General features: G+C 39.1%; 1 protein-coding gene across 1 annotated transcript in view; it reads right to left on the bottom strand.

The window, feature by feature from the left end:
* FGF10 (fibroblast growth factor 10) overlaps window positions 1-21,084 on the bottom strand; it is an 89,086-nt gene extending 68,002 nt beyond the window's left edge. Inside the window, exon 1 of the mRNA XM_043489098.1 lies at window positions 19,965-21,084. Within this exon, the coding sequence (XP_043345033.1) occupies window positions 19,965-20,304 (340 nt within the window). The 5' untranslated portion in view covers window positions 20,305-21,084. The remainder of the gene's footprint in view (window positions 1-19,964) is intronic.
* Between the last annotated feature and the right edge of the window lie 4,608 nt (window positions 21,085-25,692).

Genomic DNA, 25,692 nt, shown 5'->3' with positions numbered 1-25,692 from the left:
ATTGTTATTAGCTGTTTGAAACCGGGCCTCACCTTTTGCTTCAAACCTCTAAGGATTTAGTAAAAGGTATCTTATTTTCATTAAGAGAATTGGGTAGAGGCTGGATTTCAAATCATAACTCACAACTTTCTCTGTGGCCATTCTATTGCTACCAAAGTTTAAGAAGACTGTTGTCGATTTATACGGATCTGTATTATTTGCCTGGTTTCAGAGACTACAAGTAAATATCTTTGCTGCCAGGGCTAATGGGATTGATCCTCCCCTTTACTGTACTCACTGTGCTTAAGAAAGTACTGGGTCAGATCTTTCCCTAGTTTTCATGCACTAGCGCCCTATTCCTAATTGTACCCACCATTTCCATTTCACCATTATTACCTCTCTTCTCAAATTACTGTAACCCCAGTTAACAATGCTTCCCTGGTGCCTCAGATGGTAAAGAATCTGCAGGCAATGCAGGAGACCCACATTCAATCCCTGGATCGGGAAGATCCTCTGGAGCAGGGAATAGCTACTCTCTCCAATATTCTTGCCTGGGAAATCCTGTAGACAGAGGAGCCTGGCTGACTACAGTCCATGGAGTCACAAAGAATCAGACACGACTAAGCGACTAACACTTATTCATGTATTCAGTTAGCAATGAGTACTAAGGATAAAAAGGAGTAAGCTCCTTTAAATTAGGAGATGCCACTGTCAGCTTCCACTTGGGAAAATGTCCCATTATTCTAATCAGTCAATTTGATTCGGTCTCTCAGTAATGTCTGACTCTTTGTGACCCCATGGACTGTAGCAGGCCAGGTTTCCCTGTCCATCACCAAATCCCTCACCTCGCTCAAACGCAGTCCATCAAGTCGGTGATACCCTCAAACCATCTCATCCTCTGTCATCCCCTTCTCCTTCTGCCTTCAATCTTTCCCAGCATCAGGGTCTTTCCAAAATGAGTCAGTTCTTTGCATCAGGCAGCCAAAGTTATTGGAGCTTCAGCATCAGTCCTTGCAATGAATATTCAAGACTGATTTCCTTTATGATTGACTGGTTTGATCTCCTTGCAGTCCAAGGGACTCTCAAGAGTCTTCTCCAACACCACAGTTCAAAAGCATCAATTCTTTGGCACTCAGCTTTCTTTATAGTCCATCTCTCACATGCATACATACTAGTGGAAAAACCATAGCTTTGACTAGACAGACCTTTGTTGGCAAAGTAATGTCTCTGCTTTTTAATATGCTGTCTGGGTTTGGTCATAACTTTTCTTCCAAAGAGCAAGCGTCTTTGAATTGCATGGCTGCAGGCGCCATCTGCAGTGATTTTGGAGCCCAAGAAAATAAAGTCTTGTCCCTGTTTCCATTGTTTCCCCATCTATTTGCCATGAAGTGATGAGACCAGATGCCATGATCTTCGTGTTTTGAATGTTGACAATAAAACGTTTATCTATTGTCAACCACTTCATAGGGCTTCCCTTGTGGCTCAGCTGGTAAAGAATCTACCCGCAATGCGGGAGATCTGGGTTTGATCCCTGGGTTGGGAAGATTCCCTGGAAAGGGAAAGGCTACCCACTCCAGTATTCTGGCCTGCAGAATTCCATGGACTGTATAGTCATGGGGTCCAAAGAGTTGGACACAACTGAGTGACTAAATATCATTTCATAGCTTCTATTATTGTGGCAGAAATTAATTTTCTGGAAGAGGAAATGCCAATTTTAGCATCATATGTTCCCAGGCCTTAAAATTCCAAGATATAGAAACAATCATGATAATAAATTTAGAGTTATACTATTATGGAAACATTTTGAGATGTGAGAGGCTTAAACGTGGGTTGTTATATGAATTCTATCCACAGTGAAAGAGGATAGGTGATGCAGTGTATAGTTTCAAGGAGAACACAAGTTTAGTACCTTCAACATATTGAGGCATTGAAATATTTAATAAAGTACCACTTGCCTACATGTTAATTACATGAGATGGTTGGATGGCATCACTGACTCAATGCACAGGAGTTTGAGTAAACTATGGGAGTTGGTGATGGACAGGGAGGCCTGGCATGCTGCAGTCCATGGGGTTGCAGAGTCGGACACGACTGAGCTACTGAACTGAACTGAATTGATCCATTATAAAATAGATCTTCTATTATCCTTAACTATAAGCTGGGAAGGTTCTCATGGGTTTAGCATGCACCTTCAGGACACTGGCTCTTGGACCAGCGAGGAGGAAAACAAACATTCTTTAATCCAGATTGAATTTATCGCCCCATGGAAAAATAGGCCACCATTATAGCCTAGTTCTGCATCAAACATTCAGAAGGCTCTTCTTCTGAATGAAGGCTCTTCAAAAAAGGCTCTTCTTTGCCTTTGGTAGTGCCCAGCAGTCAAAGTACTAGGTGCAAATAAACCATCTTTTTAAAACAATGTTTTATAAATATACAGTCATTTAAACTTTTCATCAATTTAGATTCAAATAAAATTTGGGGTTCCACTATAAGCCTAATACTTTGCTTGATGCTTTTACATACATTATTTTAATCTTCATTGATCAGTTGAAGCATGAGAATCTGAGACGTATTTCAGTCACACAACTAGTAAGTGGCGGATGAAATGTTGTACTTTACGTCTATTTCAGTCAATGTTTAGTGCTTTCTATTATAAGATACTCTTTTTGTCAAATCACCATTAATTTGGGTCACACAAATCTGTCAAAGTTTACTGTATGATTTTCCCAGGGCTGCTGTAATAAGTTCGCACAAAGTTGGAGACTTAAAACAACAAAAATTATTCTCTCACATTTCTGGGAGCCAGAAGTCCACTATTAGTTTCACTGGACTGAAGTCAAGATATTAGTGGAATCATATTCCCACTGAAGGCTCTCCAGACAGAAACCATCCTTACCTGTTCAAGCTTCTTGAGGCACATTTCTTGGCTCATGGCTTTTCCTCTATCTCAAAGGCAACATTATAGTATCCTCAGATCTCTCTCTGCTTCCATCATCAAATCACCCTCTACATTCTGTGTGTATGGAATCTCCCTATGATTCTATCTTATAAAGACATTTGTGATGGTATTTAGGACATACTTGGATAATCCAGGATAATTTCAGTCTCCTCATCTCAAGATTTTTCATCTAATCACATTTTAAAAAATTTATAACATTCACAGGTTTCAGTGATTAGGTCCTGATATTTCTGTTGGTCATTATTCAGCATACTACAATACCTTCTAGACAGCCCAAAGTTATATCCATTTCGCATGTAAAGTATACTCACTCTACCCCAACACCTCCCCAACTTCCATGTATCACAGCATGAATTTCAGTTCAAAATCTCATTTAAATATGATGAGCTCAAAAATCCCACATCTCATCACCTGACTAATCTAAATTAAGTATCCGTGAGACTCTAGGTATGATCTTGAAAGCTAGAAAATAAGATATCTATGCCCAAAATATAATAGTGGGACAGGCATAGCACTAGTGTTATAGTCATTCCGATTACATAAAAAGGAAAAGATAAAAATGGAAGGAAGAAAAGGGTCAAGAGTCCCACCTAATGTCAAAATTCAGCAGGGCAAATTCCATTAGGTTTCAAGACTTGGGATTGGTCCTTTGTGGCTTGAAGGTTCTGCTTCTGTACTTGTGATTCTGCCTTCTATGCTCAAGGCTCTGCCCTCACCATGATCCTTCCTTTCTTGAAAGCTCATATGTGTTTGCAGCTGAACAGTTTTATCAGCCTGCTTGTAGAATCTGAGGAGTCTGACAACTTCCCTTCACTTGGCCTTATTTCAGTTTCTTTCAGTCCAAGCAGGCAGTGTTTCTGCTGATATAACATTCTCAAAAACTTTGTGGGTCTCCTGTGTATTTGTCACAGCATTCATGTAAATAAACAAAGGGTCCTCCCCAGATCTTTGAAATCCTCTATTCCTGGCTTCTGTTAAGATGGCTGAGGGAACTCATATCACATGCACTACTAGCATAAGGCTGTTCAGTCACACCGTTAGCCTTTTCTTTAGAAACTACTTTTCAAATGCTGAATCCTTTAATTTAGCATCTTTTGCCATCTGGATAGACTGAGAAGTTCCAAATCAAGTACTGGTTCTATTTCACTCACTTGTTCTTTCTTCACTTTATCTCTCTCCTCTCACATTTTACTCTAAGCCACAAGAAAAAACCAGATGGCACCTTCAACACTTTTGTTAGAAACTTTCTCATTTAAATTTCCAAGTTCACCACTTACTGTTTTCCACACAGCTGTAAGACACAGTTTACGTTAAGTATCTGCCACTATGCGACATGAATTGCCTTTCTTCTAGTTCCCAATAACATGCTCCCTATTTCCTCTATCTCTCACCAGAAGCAGTTTTAATATTTATATTTCTACCAACATTCTGTGAAGATACATATATTCTCTAAGATGATACAGGTTTTCCCTACTGTGCTCTCTTCACTTGCTTTGGAGTCTCACCAAAGGGCTTTTAATATCTATATTTCTACCAATGCTACATTTAAGGCAATCAAGGCTTTTTCTATCACATGACTCAAAATTCTTCCAGTCCATACTCATTACCCAATTCCAAAGTCATTTGCACAATTTTAGGTTTTTGTTACAGTAGCACCCCACTCTGCAGTATCAAAATTTGTGTTGGTTTCTTGTAGCTGCTGTAACAAGTAGCTGCTGTAAATTTGGTGTCTGAATAGAAATTTACTCTTTCACAGTTCTGGAGGCTAGAAGCCTCATACTAGTTTCACTGGCGCTAAATCAAAGTATTAGTGGGGTCAAGCTCCTTCCATGGGCTCTAGAGGAGAAATCTGTTTTTCTCCTCTTCCAGCTTCTATAGCCACATCCCTTGGCTCTTGGCTCCTTCATCTGTCTTCACAGCCAGAGCACTGTATCTTTAATCTCTCTTTCTGTACTTCCATCATCAAAGTGCCTCCTGCTGTCTATGTGTGTCTAATCTCCCTGTCTCTCTTTTACAATAACAAGTGATAGCATTTAGGACCAACTTTGATAATGCAGGATAATTTCCTCATCTCAAGATCCTTAACTTTATTACATCCGCAAAATTTTATCATATAAATGTAACATTCACATACTCCATGGATTAGGACCTGATATCTTTGGGTGGCTGTTATTCAGCATACTATATTTATTATCTCTCCTAAAATAAATATGCTCTTAGCATCTGGTCCTTAATCTAGGAAATGGTCGGACAAAAATATTTTAACAATTGTATTTCGTTTAATACCCTCATTTCACAGATTAAGTTTCTGAGGCCAAGATAAAGTAAATGATGTGCCTAAGATTGCATAGCAAATGTTTTGACATAGCCAGGACTATGAACCATATCCCTTTACTCCCATTCTTTTGCAGTACATTCTTCTTCTCTAAATGAATTACCAAGAATTGCTCATTTCTTGTCACCAAATTACCCCAGAACACAAATACAACTCTGAAGCCATTAATAACTATCCCACAGTCAGCATGTTTTAAAAGAGAGTAAATTTATCATATATATCCACTGAACATAGTCAACAGTAAACTTAGGCAAATTGGAAAAAAATGGGAAACAACCTATTTCAAGGATTACACAAACTTGCATTCAAAAGTTTGCATGGATGTATGTACTTAACACTTAGTTAAGAAATGATGCCTCATTTATTGTCTAAGTTCTCAGAATTGCAGAACTTAGAACCCTATGGAATTTAAAAGATAATTTACTTCAACTATATTTTTCAAGTAGGTAATATGTTAATCACACTTTCCAGACCAGGTGATGAAACCAAAGAAAGGCTTAAGTATATTGACTCAAGGACATGCAGCTAGAAAAAGAATTTTATCTAATAAGTATTAATGAGAAGACCCATTATACTCTAGACAGTATATTAAGGGTTTGTATGCAAAGGTCAGTGTGATGCATATAGTGCTCACCCTCAACAAGTTTTCTGTGTATAAGGAAACTAGATGGGTAAATTAATCAAGTATGAGATTGTGTTAAAATACTAAATACAGGGTGTCTGGGATTGGAGGTTTTGTGGAAACAACAGAGTGGTCAGAAAGGTTTCCTAAAGGTGACATCTAACTGGGACCTGCAAGAATGGGGACTAGGGCAGGAACATCACTCCAATCACACCTAGGAGTGTGTGTAACGGCTTCATGTGAAGAACAAGGCATGTTCTGGAACTAAAATCAACTCAGTATGTCTATAATGGGGCATGTATTAAGAAATGAGGCGGGGCTGGGGCGGGGCGGGGTGGGGTTCAGTAGGCAACAATCTTGAGGGGCTAAAATGCCATGCAAAGAAATTAAGATATGATCCTGAGAACACTGCGAACAAATGGAAGTATTTGAGAGGGAAATAGCTTGGGTAGATTTGTGCCTTACACAAACCAGAATGGCTAAGACTAGGGTGACTTTGTAATGAAGTACTTTGAGAGTGAACAAGAGTGCTGTTAATAACAGGCCAGAACAAGAGGCACATACTGAGACTGGTCCAGGCCAATCAGGATGGGAGGTCACCCTTAGCTAAGACAGTCCTAAGTTTAAATCCTGACTCACTTCTTCTAACAATATAACTTCAGTCTGGCACCATAACTTTTAGACTCAAGTTTGTCATTTAAAGACAGTAAGGTGGCTCAGTTGGTAAAGAGTCTGTCCACAATGAGGAAGAACCAGGTTTGATCTCTGGGTTGGGAAGATCCCCTGGAGAAGAAAATGGCAACCCACTCCAGTTTTCTTGCCTGGAGAATTCCAAGGACAGAGGAGCCTGGTGGGCTACAGTCCATGGGGTCACAAAGATTCAGACACGGCTGAATGACTAACACTAAAAATAAAAAAATATTTATTTATCTATTGGACCATGACTTTTATGTTATCTTTGCTTTGTCTTTTGGGTGGCCTAACCTACATTAACTTGAAGGTTGAACATTTTTAAGTTTTTTCCCCAAAATCATAATGATGACATACTTTATTAATAAACAACTGAAGTCCTGTATTTGAAAAAAAAAAAAAAAAAAAGATGGGCTTTCCAGGTGGTTCAGTGGTAAAGAATCCTCCTGCCAATACAGGAGGCTCAGGTTCGATCCCTGGGTCAGGAAGATCCCCTGAAGAAGGAAATGGCAACCCACTCCAGTATTCTTGCCTGGGAAATCCCAAGGACAGAGGATCCTGGCCGGCTATATAGTCCATGGGGTCATGAAAGAGTCATACACAACTTAGTAACTAGACAATAACAAAAAAGATAGTATGGGGATAACAGTGCTCCTTTTCACAAATTTTTCTGAGAATCAATTAATAAAAACATTAAAATTCTGTAAGTGAATGTGAAAGTGAAGTCTCTCAGTCTTGTCCGACTCTTTTCGACCCCATGGATTATAGCCTGCTAGGCTCCTCTGTCCATGGAATTCTCCAGGCAAGAATAGTGGAGTGGGTTGTCATTTCCTTCCCCAGGGGATCTTCCTGACCCAGGAATAGAACCCAGGTCTCCCTCATTGCAAGCAGATGCTTTACTGTCTGAGCCACCAGGGAAACTCGAAGTAAGGTGGTATGATACAGCTTTTCTGTTTAATTTTTTATTATCCTATGACTTAGAGATCTTTCCAGAAAATGGCATAATTAAAAACAACACAGTATCATAGCATAAAACACTAATAGGAGCTAACATTTTTCAGCTCTTAAAATATACTGATCCTATATCGAGTTTACATTTATAGTCTCACATGTAAATTTACAAACTTATCCTTCCAACAAAGATGAGGTAGGTGATATGATTATTCTCACTTAACAGTTGCACAGATCAAGTTCCTCCTTGGAGTCCTTTGTCAAGGCCATGGGTGAAGCTTCACAGTTTCAGAACCCAGATTCTGCATCAATGTTTGTCTGCAAAGCTCATGATCTTAATAGTGGGTGCAGTTGCATATATGCTGTCAGCATCCTGCTCCCTTAGAAATACTTAAGTTTACTCTTTTGCAAGAAAAATAGCTGTAGTCAATTTTATTTTTCTTCCTAATCACCTAAACCAAGTAACTCTAAGACAATTTAGAACAGAAATGAAAAAAAATATACAGGTAGAGCAAGTAACATTGAGGGTTCAGTAGTTCCCTTTGGACTAAGGACTAAGGACTTCCCTAGTGGCTTAGACAGTAAAGCGTCTGCCTACAATGCGGGAGACCTGGGCTCGAACCCTGGGTTAGGAAGATCCTCTGGAGAAGGAAATGGGAAAAACCCACTCCAGTACCCTTGCCTGGAAAATCCCATGGACGGAGGAGCTTGGTTAAGCTACAGTGTGTGGGGTCGCAAAGAGTCAGACACGACTGAGCAGCTTCACCTTACCTTACCTTAGAGCAAGTAACATTGAGGGTTCAGTAGTTCCCTGTGGGAATCTGCTGTGATATTGCAAAAATCTCTTCCTAGGGGTGGGTATAAGTCAAGAAGTTCTGCAGGAGTAGCTATTTTAAATTTTTAAGTAGTGATCATTTAGCAAATCAGGAATGCTAAAGATGATGCTATTTGGTACAGATCAGAACTGCTTTTTCCTGTGCGTGAGTACATGCTAAGTCAATTCAGTGTCCAACTCTTTGCGAACCCATGGACTCCAGCCCACCTGGCTTCTCTGTCCATGGGATTCTCCAGGCAAGACTCTCCAACCATGTCCAGGGTTGCCATGCCCTCCTCCAGGGACTTTTTCCTGTACCTAGTACAAAAGTAGTTCAGTGTTTTCTTTTTTTTTGGCAGATTAACTTACTGTTTTAACATTTTTAGGTTATGTCAATGGTACTATAATTCACACCCTTTTCAAATATCTCTACTTTCTCTCTGTTTTTTCTTTACCTTGAAAAATAAAGCAAATATAAAATAGAGAAGGCCAATTTTAAATGCAAACTATGTAAATGTAATGTTTTAGCAGAAAACCTAGTCCTCAAATCTAAGGATATTTACATATTTCCCTCTCCCATGATGGTACATTCTGGCATATTTTGCTTGTATATCATAGGATACCCACTGATTTGCAAATTCTGCTTCACCCCATTGACCTGCCTGTTACTTTCTAAAAGTCTCATGTCAGGTTCTGAGACCGCATGGTTCCTGCCTTCTTTTAGGATATTTCCTATTCTGTTTTTCTTATCTAAGTCTATCTGGAGTTCCTTTTCCTCAGTGTGACACTCCCCTTGTCATTCATCCCTCCCTAGTTACAGGCTACTGTTTACTTAAGTTCCACCCTGCTTCTCTGGAATTTAGTGTAAGCTGCCTTGTGTTACCTTCCAACTGTCTGCGAAGATCTCCTGTTTCCCCCTCTAGATTGCAAACCCTTTGAGGGTATGGGTCAAAAAGGTCACAGGCATGGGATGAGAAATAGAAGCTTAACTACAGAATTTCCTGAGAGCTGAGTATCTGGGATTATCTTGATTCAAAACCACATCATAACTTAAAATAAAGATTTATTTTGAAATATCTAAGAACTGAGTCACTTACTCTTCCATTTAATGCAGTCATGTCTTCCTCTAATCTTTATGACTACCTGTTTTGTCCCTACTTTTGTTGTTGTTTTCCTTTTGTTTCTTCTCTTTTATTCTTGTGTCCTTGAATACAACAGTTACCCGCTTTACTCTTTATTTTTAGCTCTTCACTCTCTTCTCAAGTTATCTTCAATTTTATTTATTTATGTGTTTAATTTACTTATTTTAGTTTTGGCTGCGCTGGGTCTTCGTTGCTGCCCATGGGCTTTCTCAAGTTGCAGACAGTAGGTTCAGCAGTTGTAGCTCACAGGCTCTAGAACTTGGACTCACAGACTTAGTAGCCCTGGGGCATGTGGAATCTTCCTGGACCAGGGATAGAACCCATGTTCTTGCATTGGCAGGTGGATTCTTAATCACTGGACCACTAGAGTCCCCTTCAATTTTCAAATGTCTGCTGGTCTTTTAATGTGCCTAGTCTCTTAACGAACCAGACTTCTAGGCTTTTCCCCAACCTTCAGAACATTATGGATACTACAATTCCAAATCTGAAATTACTTCAGATGTTCTAACATTTCTGCCTTTAAAAAATGCCAAGTGCATTCCTCATCCCTTCTTCTATTCTATTATTTTTAGTTCTCATTTCATCAAATAATCTGCTTGTTGCTTTCCTGATACTTACCCTTGCAATAAGAGGATGCATCATACCTTTTCCTTGTATAGTACTCATTTGATGAGGGTGCCATTAAGCTCTTACAAATACCAGCTTCTCCAATCTTCTCACTAAACCCTGGGCTCAGCGTGCATTTTCTGTACTTCTTGGAGGAGGCACCAAACTCCTTCCATGCTTTACCCATCTTCCTACCTCTCATCTTCAATAGGCTTCTCTAGCCTGGAATAGTTACCAATTGTTTTCTGTTAGAGTAGCATGCTTTCCATACAATTACCCCAATTTTTCATCACATATCTTTTTTTTTTTTTTTGATACTGTCTGTAGAGTGAAGCTCTGCAACAGCAAAACTGTCTTTGTTCAGCATGTATTTAAGTGTCCGATAGTATCTGACACAATGCAGGCACTTAAGACATTTCTGTTGAATGAATAAGTGATCTCATTTCATCTTTACCCTGGAGAAAAGAGGTCGGTATTGTTACTACCCTTGTTCTACTGAGGACAACTTGCCCAGGTGATACACTATTGTCTGGCAATTGGGAGCCTCAAATGCACCCACTTCTGTGTCTACAAAGCTTACTTTTGATCCAGGCCCATAGCTGTAATCATTTTTAATCAAAGCCCACACTTTTAACCCCTCTACCCTTTTGCCTCTTTAACAGGAACTCAGATTTAGCCTTCCTTACTCTGATACCATGGATGCGATTACTTCTGTGGGATTCCTTTTAGATCGCAGGTTCTCATTTCAGTTAATTTAACATCCAGTTGAATGCCAGGGATTGGGTTATATTTCCCTCACACCTTTCTTGTCATGTCAGCCCTTTTGCAGCGCTACTCATTAGTTTGATCTCCTTCCTGAGAGTTCAAAACCCTTGTCTTCATCACTCCAGCAAACCATCCCCTCTTCCTTTCACAGTCTGTGTCTAAATGCTCTATGGACTTTCTGCTTTTCCTCTGGCTTCTAACATTCTAATTATATGTTCTTTACTATCCCTCTTGATTCAGGTTTAAAGCATTTATGTAGTTTCATTCGTCAACTTCTTAATCTTAGGGATTAATATCCCTAGCATATTTTCTTTTCATATTTCATATTTGAGGAATCATATCCTTCTACAGAGATGTTCCAAAAAATGCCCTAGAAATCTGGTAATTTGGCATGCTGCAGTTGATGGGGACCCAAAGAGTTGGACACGACTTAGTGACTGAACAATAACAACCTTGTTAATTACTGTTATTAATCACATTGTAAATATACCTCACTTCAAAACATAAATAGTATATAAATTAGTGTCAGGTTTCCTCATGTTGCAGAAGATTACTTTGTCTTTTAATAATTCTATCAGTAAATCAAAGCTATTTAGGCTTTGGGAATCCATCTATCTATATCTGCCTATCTATATAATTGGAAACTAATTGTAGAAAGAAGCTTGGCTTTTAATTATTATTATAGTAACAAATCAATCTAACATATGTAAACAGTCAGATTCTGCATATAATAAAAATCAATCTAATTCAGCAATCAGTACCAAAAGTTCTTTCTTGAGAGAAGTATGTGAATACACATATGCTATGAATTTAAATATTAGCTCCTATCAGTTTCTCAGTATCTTTCTAATAAAGCTATGTGCATTTCTATATTTGGTCAACCTGAAATACAAATGCAGATACATTTTACATTTTTCTTCTTTGATAACCAGTATTAAAATGAGAACATGGGCTTCATTTTAGAGAGCTACAATTGGCAGGGTTATACAGAGGAACTTTATAATTTAAATAAAATTCTGGAATTTGGAAATATTATTAATATCCCCAAGGGGCTTTCCAGATGACTCTAATGGTAACGAACCGATCTGTCAATGCAGGAGATGTAAGAGACGCAGGTTCAATCCCTGGGTCGGAAAGATCTCCTGGAGGAGAGAATGGCAACCCATTACAGTGTTCTTGCCTGGAGAATCCCTAGAAAAGAGGAGCCTGGCAGGCTACAGTTAATAGGGTCACAAAGAGTCAGACACTACTGAAGTGACTTAGCACACACGCTTATGCACAAAGACCTCCAAAATAGCATTCAACTTTTTGAAATAAATGATAATTAAAATGTAAGTGAAGTAATATTTGATTTCCTAAATCATCTTTACTTTCTCCTATAGGAGTCCAGACAAAAGGAAAAAGTTCACAAAATTGACAAAGTATTTAGTAAATGCTGCATATACTAAAACAATTTTTAGAAGATAGGTAAAATGAACATGTAGGGAGAGTTACTGGAACAGAATATTTAACCTGAAGGGAAAATGTAGATTGACGACTTAGTAACCAGACAATTACCATCCATTCTCAGAAGTGGTTTGCTCACTTCACTAATGGGAAACTGGACTGAGTGCTGGGATAATGGAGAATTTATTGGAGATTCAAAGTGAGAAGAGGCACCTGCTAGGGTATGTGGAATTTGCATTGCTGAAGACTTTTATGCCTAGAATATAAACTACATGTTTTGGGTGCTCTACATTCAAAAATGAATAGGCTACTGGCTCTAAACATAACACAGGATGCTAAGGAATGACGATGGATGACTTTCCCTTGCTTCAGTGAAATATAAGGGGTTTAGAAACCAGGGAAAGGGGGAAAAAAAGAAAACAAAAGAAGGAGGAGAAAATAGTGAAGTAGTGAAAGGGTGATAATGTATCAAGGATTCACAATACTGATATTTCAGATATATAACTGCCTCAATATAGAAACATTAGAAAGCAGCTGATGGGCCTTCAATTGTAGACTCTATGAAAATGTCAAGTTATCCTCAAACAAGGGCAGTGCCTCAAAAAAAGGTTAAGGATGAACTAACATATATTTACTAACATATTAATATATGTTGGTTAGAAAACATGTTAACTTAAGGTTCTTGAAAGAAAATAATTATGATCATAGAAAAATACCTGTTAAAAGATTCTTAAGTTCGCCATTATGATTATTTAATTAGAATTTATTTTTAAAGTTCTTAAATTTTGCTATTTAAAATTAAGTTCCAGTTAGCCCACACTATTCATAATTAAGTTGTAGTGAAATTATTAGGTTATATTTAGTTGACAGTTACTTGAAGCTGGGGGTATATTGACTTAATCAATACTTTACCTCATCTATTATGGTTAGTTAAATGATTCATGAATATCTTAATGTCATCATTCATTGTAGGAAGCATGCTAAACATTTGAAAATTCCTCATTAATGATAACACACATAGTGACAGATTAGATATAGGTAAAGGCAGACAGGTTTAGGTGGAAGAATTATTAGGTGAATTATAAAATGAGGCAATGCTTTACTGCCAGCACCATGAATCTATCAAATGGTAATTGGATGCACGTGTTAGCAGCAGTAAAAAGTCACTGTCCAGTTGTCCACCTTACATGGGAATCTACTCTGAGTGTCGTCTTTGATTTATTGTTCCAATTAGAACATAGCGTTCAAAGAAAAGAACACAACTGACTTGATTTAAAAGGAAGGGGACCTTTAAGCCATTATTTTGTGGGTGACCCGGCTCCCTTTTAGATATACTGGAACATTCTATTTGTGCAAAATCTGACTAATACTTGGTTTTAAACTAATTCTGTAAAACATCGACACTTTTTATTTATTCATTGGGTATCAGAGTGTCACTGGTGGCTTCCCAAGATGCTGGTATATATTCTTACACTGATTTTAAAGACATGTTTCTAGGTTATCACTTGTTATAACTGACTGACTAACACAGGCAGAGGTAATAGGCACTGACAATAAAAGAGTGCCGATTATGAAAAGCAGGTGCTTTTAGTCTGCAAAACCAAGCAACAAACACCATTTTTCAAATGGCAAATGTAAATGATCATAATACTTTGCAATATACATGAAAAATTAAGATACTTCTGCATAAAACAACTTAAGACAAAATGAGGTTCATTACTTTTCTAGATTGTAATAAAACTGTGTTAAAACTACAGTAACATAAATTGTATTCCCAATTTTACTGGAAAATTAAAGTAAAACTTTAATTTCTGGGAGGGAAATGCTAATATTTTACGTACATTAAGCAACCATCAACTATTAATCCTGACAAATGTTGGAATAGTAATACTAAAAATGTCATCTGAATTACTCTTCATTGCAAAGTTCATAGAATTAATGTTAAGATAGATTAAAATCACTTTGAACTAATACACATCTATTACTCTTCCTTCTGAAGCATAATAAAGAAATATCATTTGTACTCAATTTTGGATAAGCATACAGACATTTAAGGCTTAGGAGAGATGGAGATGTTCATACACAGGTCATAAACCTGAGGAATATTAGCTGCATTTCAAATGAGCCGTCAACTTTTTCCAACATTTTGGCTTGTGGAAAGTCAGACATTTGAATAATAAATGGGGTTTGCCTCTGAACATTAAGGTAATTGTACAGGGATTTTAAATGCTCATTCAGGTTCTACCATAAATTTATTAAAAAATGAAGAAATTACCCTGGGTTGAGGCTTTTCTCTCTAAATTGAGTAGTGAAAAATGTAGAAGAAAAATGCATGCACTAGGGGTTTCCTTCATTGTATAAAACGCAATTCTTCTTTTAAGTTCTGTGCTTAAACAATAGGTTGGAAAAACTTATTTTTAAAGAATGATACATACTTTTTGGTACTAGATTACTAAACTACCCAAAAACCTAGAGATTGAGGTCTCTAAATTCTCATACTCCATTATTGGCATGTGATTTCTGCCAACTGTTCTCTTGAGTTTCTTCTAGTAGATGGTTATAAATCAGGTTTATAAAGAGGAAACTCTCTGTAATTGTGCATTTTTAATGGGCTTATGATAAATCCATCAAAGTGGAGGGTCCATATGGTAGGAATGCAGTAAAGGTAACAGGACAGTGTCATGTAAACATTAAATAGTGCCTTCCAACCTTCATAAATGTTCAATCCTCATGATTAAATGCTGCCAGTTATAAATTATGCAACCAACTTCTAGAAAAAAATACAACTTAAATAAGTTACCAGTGGAAATCATAAGCTGTGTATGTTTTCTTCCCGGAAAACTGTTACGTATTTATTAGGAGATAATATTCAAGTCCTTATTTTCCTCAAAAATGATATCCTTACCTTATTTAACTTCTTCCTAAAATAAGCAAGAACACTGGAGTGGGTTGCCATGCCCTTCTCCAGGGGATCTTTCCAAGCTAGGGATCGAACCCGGGTCTCCCGCATTGCAGGCAGATTCTTAACCATTTGAGCCACCACGGAAGCCTACAAAATAAGCTCTAATCCTGATTAAAAAGTCATAACATAAACCTTGATTGAAAGTGAAGTGACGTCGCTCAGTCGTGTCCAACTCTTTGTGACCCCGTGGACTGTAGCCCATCAGGCTCCTCTGTTCATGGGATTCTCCAGGCAAGAATACTGGAGTGGGTTGCCATTTCCTCCTCCAGGGAATCTTCCCGACCCAGGGATCGAACCCAGGTCTCCCGCGTTGCAGGCAGGCACTTTAACCTCTGAGTCACCAGGGAAGCCCTATGATTGAGTTCAGGGCGATAATCTATCATTTCTATGCGGTGAAGTACCTTTTGATTTGCAGAGTCATTTTAAAACTTTAGGTCTCTAAGATTTGCTCCTTTTAGAGTCATACATCAGAAGTTTCTTCAACAGCCCAATTTCACACTTGTATTTACAATCAAATTGTTTTATTACATGTGGAAACCATGAAACATTTGGTCCTCAGCTGTAAACTATTACTATATTCAATGATATTTATGGATTTTTCTTAGTCATGTATTTCTAATGCCTTCTGTGAGATGGCTGTATGTGTATATTGTGTGCCCTAAGCAAGTATATTCTCAAACATAATATCAAAAGCAATATTTCACACAGAGAATGCACTAACATTGTTTGATACCATCTTGCCACCTGCAATGATAACTTTAACATAGTTCATTCTGCCCCACTGTCATTTTACTCCTCTTTCAATTTCCTTCTGACAAAAAACTGGTGTACACAGCAAGAAGCAATTAAGGATCTGGGATCTGGATAATTTGTTTTTTAGAGTTTCGTGTGGCATCTACTTCTGATATATTGACATCAAAGTTGCCAGTAGTAGAGAGGTAGAAGATATGTCATGATAAAACCAAATCAACTTTGGCTTGAATCTGGCTCTGTCAATTTCCAGTTGAATGACCTTGGGCAATTTACTTTTCTTGAGGGTTAGTTTTCATATTTGAAAAATGTGGATTTATCCAAATCATAGAGTGATTATGAGTGTCAAATGAGGTATATATTTAAGAAATAGGGCAGAGCCTGCATACTCAGTGCACACTGATTTCTCTAATATCTTCCATACTCCTTTCCAGAAAATACTAATTAGCGGTATGGCTTTCCATTTTGAAAATATCTATCTTCGACTCTCTCAAGTTTAGAGATGCATTTTCTTTTCACTAGACTCTCCTTGTCTATAAGTGACAGTCATGGGAGTAGCCCACAGCTGTTTTACTCACATCCAGAAATAAGACCGCCAGTCCCAGTTGCAAGGGCACTAACAGCTGTATCCAGCCTTTCTAGTAGGCCAGAACTGGAGCCGAGTGGTAATGTTTCAAGGGCAAAGCTCTAGATGTAAAGAATGATAAAACAAACCTAAATGAGCCTGAGCATATCTAGTGACAGATACACCACAGCTATTCTAAATTATTCAGGCTTTCTCAGACTTCTAGCAGGAGAAACATAATTCATCACTGCTCCCTTTATTCTACTTTCACATAATGGCAAAGGAGCAAACAAAAATTACCCCACCACTAAAAAATTAGAATAGTCACTTGAAATGGAGAAGAGTTTCTCTAGCATACGTAATATTTTTAGAACCATCCAATTTCTGGGAGCCAACTTTGGAAGTAGAAGCTAAAAATGATTTTGCAGTGCTAATGGGTGATTTCCTTACTTCTCTTTTGTTAGCATTTTGCTGGCAGAAAGCCAGTGAAACAGTCATTTAATTACTCAGGACATCACAAACATGTAGCCTCTGAGATAAGCTGTTACTGTATTTTAGCAGCAATAATACTAGGGTCAAAAGTAACACAGAAAATTAAGCTTCAAATAATAATAAGCTTCAAATAAGCAAACCTTAAAAGAACAGCTTTGTACATTGAATAATTAATAACTTATTTAGGCAAATGTTACTGAAATGTGGTTTTGGACAAGGAACTTCAGAGGTTAGAGACCCTAATATTTAACAGGCTACCATTTGGTGGGCTGGCTGGCTGATTACCCTGTAGGCATGGCAAAGTTTGTTCTCATGTAATTATGCAACATTTAGACAATATCTTAATGATACCATGTAGTTCAGCTGAATCAGTCCAGCTGGAAATTGTAGCAGCATTCTGATTACCCAGCCACATGTGAAATTAAAGCTTTTTCAACCTCTACTATTCACTTGTTATGTCTTGATACAGATGTTCTTGGCAAGCCTAAATTATTTATGGTTTGCCATTAACAGAGCAGGCTCCACCTCCTTTCATTTTCAACCATTGATTAGGATTGCATTACTATATAAGATATTAGAATTTTAACAAGGACTATCAGTTATAATTTGTCACATGGAAGACGGTTTAGTGTACTTTAGACAATTAGGGTGAAAAATTTCCACTTGTTTTTATGTGATAAAAATTATATACTCTTCTTTTTGCAGATAATTCTTACTGTAAAAATATATATTTTAATCTGTACCCTGGAAACCATCTTACTAAATGGTTAATCACACATTGTACATTATTTTAGAAAATAGTAATTTAAGACACATAAATAAACTACTATAGATTGGTCTTTACATCACATTATAAAGACACTTAAAATACAGCAATAACATTGTTATTTGTAAAAAAAAAATTTTTGCTCAAGAATAACACTCTGAAATTTTATTATATTTCTTTTGAGTTATTTCCACGAAGTAAAAATACAAAGAAAAATTTCAGTCCCTGTCCCAGCTCGCTCTTCAGTAAGTGTTGGACCACTTCTTCCCCATCATCCTACCTGGATGGTACCATAACTATTTTATTTTAGAAGTGAATGAAAATATTAAAAATTTAAATCAATAACCTAACATCTATATGTCATATCTAATAAATTCATGTAACAAATTATAGCAAAAACAGTCATCATGTCTGACTTTATTTCAGTATTTCTAATGAATAAAAGCAGGAAAAATATAGGTAGGTAGTGGAGTACAGGTCCATCTCTGGTGATAAACATAAGATGGAATACTTTAAAACACTTATACAAATATTTTTATTACTTGTAAACATATCGCTATTTTAGTACATGGAAGTAGCAGCTGAGGAGGAACAGAAGTTAATTTTGAATGTGAGTCTCCAAATAAGAAAAATAAGTCTTATCTTTATTTTAAAAAGATAATGCTAAGTTCTGGTTAACTATCTTTCCCATTAATACCAGATACTTTCTGGGCTAAGGAATCTGAAATCTATGACTCTCATATTTAAGTTAGCTAGCAAATATTAATATATGCTTGGAATTCCCAAACAATTGACACAAAAAAGTCCCTTGAAAAGGTGACTTGGAAGCACCATGGAGATAATGCTAAAGTCACTAAAGATGTTTAAAGTCATTGTCTACTGTCTTCAATGTGCCATTACATAGCCTCGGGATCCTTTCAAATTGCAATCAATAGAGGATGAATAAGTCTCACCACTTGAAAGTAAGCAGGAAAGGAAGCCAACAGAGTAATCTGGCTTTGCTGGACTGATTCAAGAAGAGACACAATGTCCACCCCTCCTCTTCTAGTTCTCTCTCCCCCTACCCAGCCCACATCCCTGCAAGAAAGAAAGAAGAGAAAGAGCAAAGGAAGAAAAGAAAGAGGGAAGGAGAAAGGAAAAAGCCAAGAAATCGAAGGATGGGGGCATACTTTGTACTGAGGAGGAAACCTCATCCTATGGGATAAACCATAACCATGGAAACAGACTTATGACTTTTACTTTGAAAATAAGAGAATGACAATGAAATTTGTGTGAGGTCTATGTGACTCCAGTCCCAGATGTTTATAGCGCTGTAGTACTATGCCTCTGCAATATGAGAGGTTTCAGAAGAGTCCAACAGGACACCACAAAGCAGCGCATATGCTATTGACAACGCAGACACGAGCATCATGTTACCAGAGAAGGCAGGCAGAAGACAAATAGCGGTGGTGCCTGAAAAGCGAACTTCATGGACTGCGATCACTCAAACCAACAAGAGGGACCAACGACAACAACAAAAAATCAAAACCAGAAAACTGTTTTCCTCCTATCGAGACCGGGTGGTGGGGTAAAGAGATGGGGGTGGGGAGACAGTGGATTTGACTTTTCTCTCTTAAATAAAGTTCCCATAAAGTCCCTGCAATTGACAGCGGATAATTATTTTCAGCTTGCGGAAACTGTCCTGAAACTCTTAATAAGATTGCCAGCGAAAAGAACAAAATGTGTTTACTCGAGCCATTTCCAGAAGGGAGGGAAAGGAGACGTTGGGGTGAGGTGGGGAAGGACGCTGGAGACAGAGAGGGGCATCCATGCACTGAGGGAACTCTTGGGCGCCCTGCGTGGTCCTGCGAGTGACAAGCCAAGGAGACAGGGCAGATGGGGTGGCCGAGAGAGTGGGGGGTGTGGAGGGAGCTCGCCGCGGGGAGGGGGTGCTGTAGCGCAATGTATACACGGGGCGCGCGCGCGGGGGGGGGTGATTTAGTGTGAAAGTATTCCACTTAATCATTTTACAGGAGTTGGGGACGTAAATATTTAGCTGGCCACATCTGGAACAGATTTTACCCCCCTTGTGGGGTGGGGGTGGATAATTGGAAGGAGGGGAGCGCGCATTTGTTACTTACTGTACGGGCAGTTTTCCTTCTTGGTACCGCTGACCTTCCCGTTCTCAATCTTGAGAAAGTACTTGGTGAAAGAGAATAGCTTTCTCCAGCGGACATCTCCTTGGAGGTGATTGTAGCTCCGCACATGCCTCCCCGCACTGGAAGGGAAGGAGACGGACGAGGAGGACGAGGACGAGGAGGAAGAAGAGGAGTTGGTGGCCCCTGGTGACACCATGTCCCGCTCGAGGGCTTGGCAGGTGACGGGGACGGAAGATACCAGGAACAGCAAGAAGAAGCAGCAGCAGCAGCCGGACAGGTGGGGAAAGGCTGAGGCACAATGTGTCAGAATCCATTTCCACATTGTACTGAAACTCTCGGCACTGGAAATTGTCTCATCAGAAGGAACATACTGGAAGGGTAAGACCTGGTGCGAGGCAAGGAGACAGCTGGAGGTGGCGGCCGCTGGTTAGCTCCCTCTGGGCTCGGATCTGGCCAGAAGTGAAAGCACCAACATCCATAACTCCGCGGAAGGGCCGGCTGCCTCTCCTCGCTCCTTTCTCGGATCCGCTGCCGCGCGCGCCCCTGGGTCTCCTGGTGAATGTGGACGTGGGTGGCCGCAGTAGCAGGAGCTGGTGGTGGCGTGGGTCACCCTGGCTCCTCACTCCCCCAGGAGCTTACTTTGTTCTCTTCTTCACTCCTTTCTTCACCATGTTAAATGCAGGGGGGGAAAAAAAAGGCTGAAAAACAGATGACAGCGCGGGGAACAACACCCCAAAGGGTCGGGGTGGGAGGCTGGGGGAGCTATCTGCGCCCCGGTGCGGTTGGCAGCGTCTAGTCCTTCTCCGCACCAGCCCCCGGTTCGCTAGCCAGCTCTGAAAGTGAGTCCCTCGGAGTTGTCAGAACCGGAGGCGGCTGCCGGGGTAGCCGTTGTTTTCTTCGCCCTGTTGCTTTCTCTTTTTGGTGGTGCCTGTTGATTTGAAGCCTCCAGAAAGTCACTTCTTGTTTGGGGTGGCGGGGGGGATGGCGGTTGGTGTTTGGTTTGGCCCTCTTTCCCTCCCCCCCGCACCCCCCTTCCTTTGGAAAGCCCGCTTGTAAACAGGTTGAAGCCTGGAGTCTAAATGTCAGTGATTCTAAGCCAGAGGTGGGCTCTGCCTCGGCTGGTCAAACCTCATTTGCAGGGGTGGAGAAGCGGAGGTGGGGGGGACGGGGGGGGGGTAGGAGGGAGGGGGTCAAACGGCGGTGGGACATCTGAAACCCTCGGCTGCTGGGAACGCCAGGGAGAGGGAGGGGGAAGGGGCTGGGAGAGCTGGGGAGAGCAGGGGAGCCGGGAGAAGGGAGCGTGATGCCTTTGCCCGGAGCCTCGGGACCCTGCCCGGCCCCCGGGGCCGCCGCAGCCTGCAGCCTCCGCCGGCGCCTCCAGCTCGTGCTAATTGCAGCGAAAGCGTCCCTGTGTTCGGCGCGCGGGTGGCTGGTGCGAGTTGTACCCTGGCGCTTTCCGAATGTTGCTGCCTTCCAGTCTGAACCAGTCCCCTCTGGGGAGCCCCTTTCTCACTTGTTTTCCAGCGTACGATTTTTTTTTTTTTTTTTTTTTTTTGGCAGTGAAGTACTTGAGAGCCACCTGGAGCCTGGTGCTTGGCTGACTTTTTTTTTTCCCCTCGCTCTCAGAAGGAGGGGAGGGTTGAGGGAGAAAGCAGAAGATGCTAAGGATAAACCTTTTAAAGCAGCAGATTATAAACTGGTGGGCCAAGCAGAGAAAAGGAAGACATAATTAGCTTCCTTTCCTCCTCTTCTGCCAGCTTCCAAGGAGGTCTCTTGCTTTAATGAATCTCTGATTTCTCGCTTCCGTTGCTGAAGTAAAAAGTTCACACTTTGGCCCTCTCTGCCTTTTAAGCTCAGAGAGATTTATCACCACCCTTAAAAGTCTCCCCTCTCAGCGCAAATGAAATCAGGAACCGAAATGACCGATTTCTAATTGCTCACAAGGGTCATTTACAGAATAACGCGTGCACTTCAAAGCGAATTTGGCTTTATTGAGATTGCGAAGATTTAACCGTATGATTTGGCAGAATATTCTGTTTTGGTAGGCAATTTCCTTTGCACTTTGCCATGAAGGGGTAGTTTTTTTCCTTCTGTATTCAATTTTAATGTTTAAAAGGCTCTATTTTACAATATAACTCTACCACCAGTCACCTTCTTTTTTTTCACACTCACCACCCTGCAACTCCTTCATCGCTGACAGACTTGCTCATGTCTCAGGTACAGATGGAATCAAGTCCCAGACTAGGAAGCCTTTGCCAAGGATTAAGAGGCACAAAGAAGGAGATACTGTGATAATCCTTTCAAATCTGAGTGAGAATTCCTGGAGATTCTCTTCAAGAACGACTCTAAACTAGGGAAAGCCTGACTGGGAGGAGCCACTGAAGATAAATCATATAAAGTATTTATGTGAGGCAGTTGGACACATGAAATTGCCAATATTTTATGGTTTTTGACCTTCAAAAGTGGCAATTTCATATGGTTCACCCTAATTTTTAGGCAGTTATTTTAAGAGGGAGAATCACTTCAAGATGAACTTGGGAGTGTGACTTTTGTAACTGTAATTTGGAGAGAATTAATCAGGCGAGCTTGTGTATATACTACAAACCACAGCCCCTACAATGTGCATTTGGTCTTAGTCTACATTGAACAGGAGAAAATGCAAGGAAAAAAATCTAGCTTTGGAAATGGGATTTAGGAATATTGCAAATCATTGTTTGGTGACCTGATAAATGACTTTACACACATGCTCTTCTATTTTCCTGTGCATTCAGGGTCTTTGAAACAGAACATTTTAAACTAGAATCAGGATTTTAATTGCATTATTGAAAAAAACTACAATGCTTATTTAGAAGACTTTGGCAATGTAGTGGACACAGTAGATTTTCATATTTAATATAATTAGCTCTGATTTCTGTAGTTCTTAATTAGAGAGTTAAGCAAATAAACAGCCTGTGTCAAACAAGTCTGATTCTTTCATTAAAGCCTGGATATTTAAACAATAAGCTCATGGTACTAATTTCAATTTTCTAGTTTATAGTTTTATACCTGATCTGAAAAAAAATGCCTGAAAAAAAAAGTCTAGTGTTGCTAAGGAACTAGAGTTTCAGTCCAGTTGTTCAGCAGAATCCAAATGTTTGAATGCACAACTAATTAAAACTACAGTTTTTTAAAAGTTATATTTGATGAAACCATACAATAAAGATCCTGCCATGAAAAATTACAAAACACAGGAAGTTATTAGTTTGAGGTTTCTCTACAATGGACATCAACAATATTGGTGCCAGCTTAAGAGCCTTTAATTTTTTTTTTTTTTTGGTAACTGACAATAGACATCTCCCCACCTTCAATCTCAAAATAGTCTCTGTCCCTCTCTCTGTCTCTTTCACACAGGTAGCACACATACAGACATCTATCAACTTTCTTATCCAGGAGAAGAAGCTGTTCAAACCTTTAAGCTAGAACTTTGTGTTTTTATTCTGTCTTAAAACAGAAAAACACATCTTGAAAACTCCATATTAAAATCTGGTTACAGCAGGTGCAATGATTAAAAGTTCTAGAGCCCTTTCGCGGCTCTTCTGTACATCGTGATGACAGGAAGGGCATTTAGGAAACAGCCCAAAGGAAAAGCTGACATAGCTTTTTAGATTATATCTCATTCTTCTTTCTCTTTTCTGTACAGCCTTTCTTTTATAGCACAGTCGAATCCCTAAATACTCCACTGCTTTGCATTGTTAGGTCACCTCTTAGGTTAGCTGGAGAAAGCCTGAGAAAAGTTCCACAGGAAAGATGCACTATTTAACGGAATTCAATCTCTCCCAACAGATTTGAATCACTAACATAAATGTATGAATGTAGATTATATCTCTGTAATGAGGCCTGAATCATTCTCAGTTACTTCAAAGGACTGAAATTCTACCTTCCTTTTTTAGCAGCAATAATCAGGTCTTAATGGATTCCTTTATTAATTGTTTCTCTGCAAGGATTGAAAAGGACAGTACAAGCTTCAGAATAGTGGTACCAACTAATTCTAAAAGGCTGTTTTTCTCTTTTTCCCAGTCTCTGGAAGGCATGCTTTATTTCTGTGCCCTAAAAATATCCAGTAATGTTAAACTAAATCTTTATTGGGGGAAATAGATGTGGCTTTTTGTTAAACATGATGTCTTGAGAAATTATGGAGGCTTTTAAAAGCAAGACTATGGCAGCAGCCATTGAGGAATCCTAAAATGTGGTTACTTAACCTCAGAGAAGCAGCTTGTGTGTTTGCTTCCAGATCCTTCAGTAGCTATTCTGTTGACACAGTTTACATTTTAAGTGTGTATTTCCTGAATTCTTTATGTTGCCTGGCACTATCTGTGGTTCACTTACAAGATGTGTGTTCTATTATGTGTGATGTTATTGGCAATGTCAGTAAGCTGCTTCAAATAATACTAAGGCAGGTCAAAAGTCAGCAAGGCTGTTTTACAGAGTAGACATGTGCAGGCCTCGTTTCTAAAGTCTGCCGTGCAGCCCTTATGAGTATATGCTCCAGCCCATTTTTTCTTTTGGATACAGAAGATGCCAGTTTTAAGGTATTATGGGGCTTGTGACCTCCCAGGTTGCAGCTAGAGATGATGTTAATAGTCATGATATTGGGGACAGATAAAATAGTGATATGTTATTTGTTTTTAACTAAGAATTTCAGGTGAAAGGAAAAGAGGTCTTACCTCATGGAAAGCACTGCAGAGCCAGTGGGACTCTTAGCAATGTTTGACTCTGATATTCATTTTATAGGTGAATGAACATTGATGCCCAAGTCACTTAGTTGTAGAACAGTTCCACAGTGGTGGAACTCAGGTACTAGGTTATGGGCTGTTGTCCTAATTTTTTTGTAACACCTGTTTTGTCTATTTTCTCTTTTCTCCTCTCTGTTCTTCTTCTTATCATTGACCACTCATCACTCTAATTTCTGAGATGCCAGCAAGGAAGTGATAAGAAGGACTAGGAGGCTTTACTTACAAAAAACCAGCATTTCTGTGTTATACTAGATTAGCCAGAGAAAAATAATAAAATAGTTTAGTATTGAATTAAAGAATACCTGTTGTTTAGTCAAATAAATAAATATACATATATATATAGCTCTCTCTATATAAATATAGGCAAAGAAGGCTATTTTATCTAAGTCTGTGAAATGAACACAATTGGAAAGCAATGTAGATATGTATTTCTAGAATATTCAAGGATATTTTAAAATATAAAATCTAAATTTATAAGTTATCTTCCAAAAAATTTCAGCATCTTCTAGAAAAGTAGATTTATAATTTGATTCTGCTTTCTGTATTCTAATATTAAATTTCCAGAAAGCAGTATGATATTTCAAAGCATAGGTATTGGCTTAAACAATTTTTTTCAAAGTTTGAAACCAAGGTAAATTTTCAATTATCTCTTATTGAGAAGAAAAAAAAATGGCCAAGATGGTAAAAAGGATCTTTAGAAGGAAAAAATATTCTTTATAAGGATGTTTAAATCATATACTAAACCTCCAAAAATTCCTGGAAATTGAACTCTGCAGCTTGGCAGCAAATACAACAAACATATTTCCACCAAGCTGCTGTCTGTCTCCTCCCAGCTGATGGTAAACAGAACCTTCCTTTGACAAAGCTGTGAAGTCTCTGCAGAGTTCTGTTTGTTTTCTGTGTTCTCAGCTGTCCCTTTATCGAGCCATGCCTCTTTC

The sequence above is a fragment of the Cervus canadensis genome, chromosome 16 (assembly GCF_019320065.1).
Source record: "Cervus canadensis isolate Bull #8, Minnesota chromosome 16, ASM1932006v1, whole genome shotgun sequence".
Taxonomy (NCBI): domain Eukaryota; kingdom Metazoa; phylum Chordata; class Mammalia; order Artiodactyla; family Cervidae; genus Cervus; species Cervus canadensis.
This window is presented reverse-complemented; position numbering and strand designations above follow the sequence as displayed.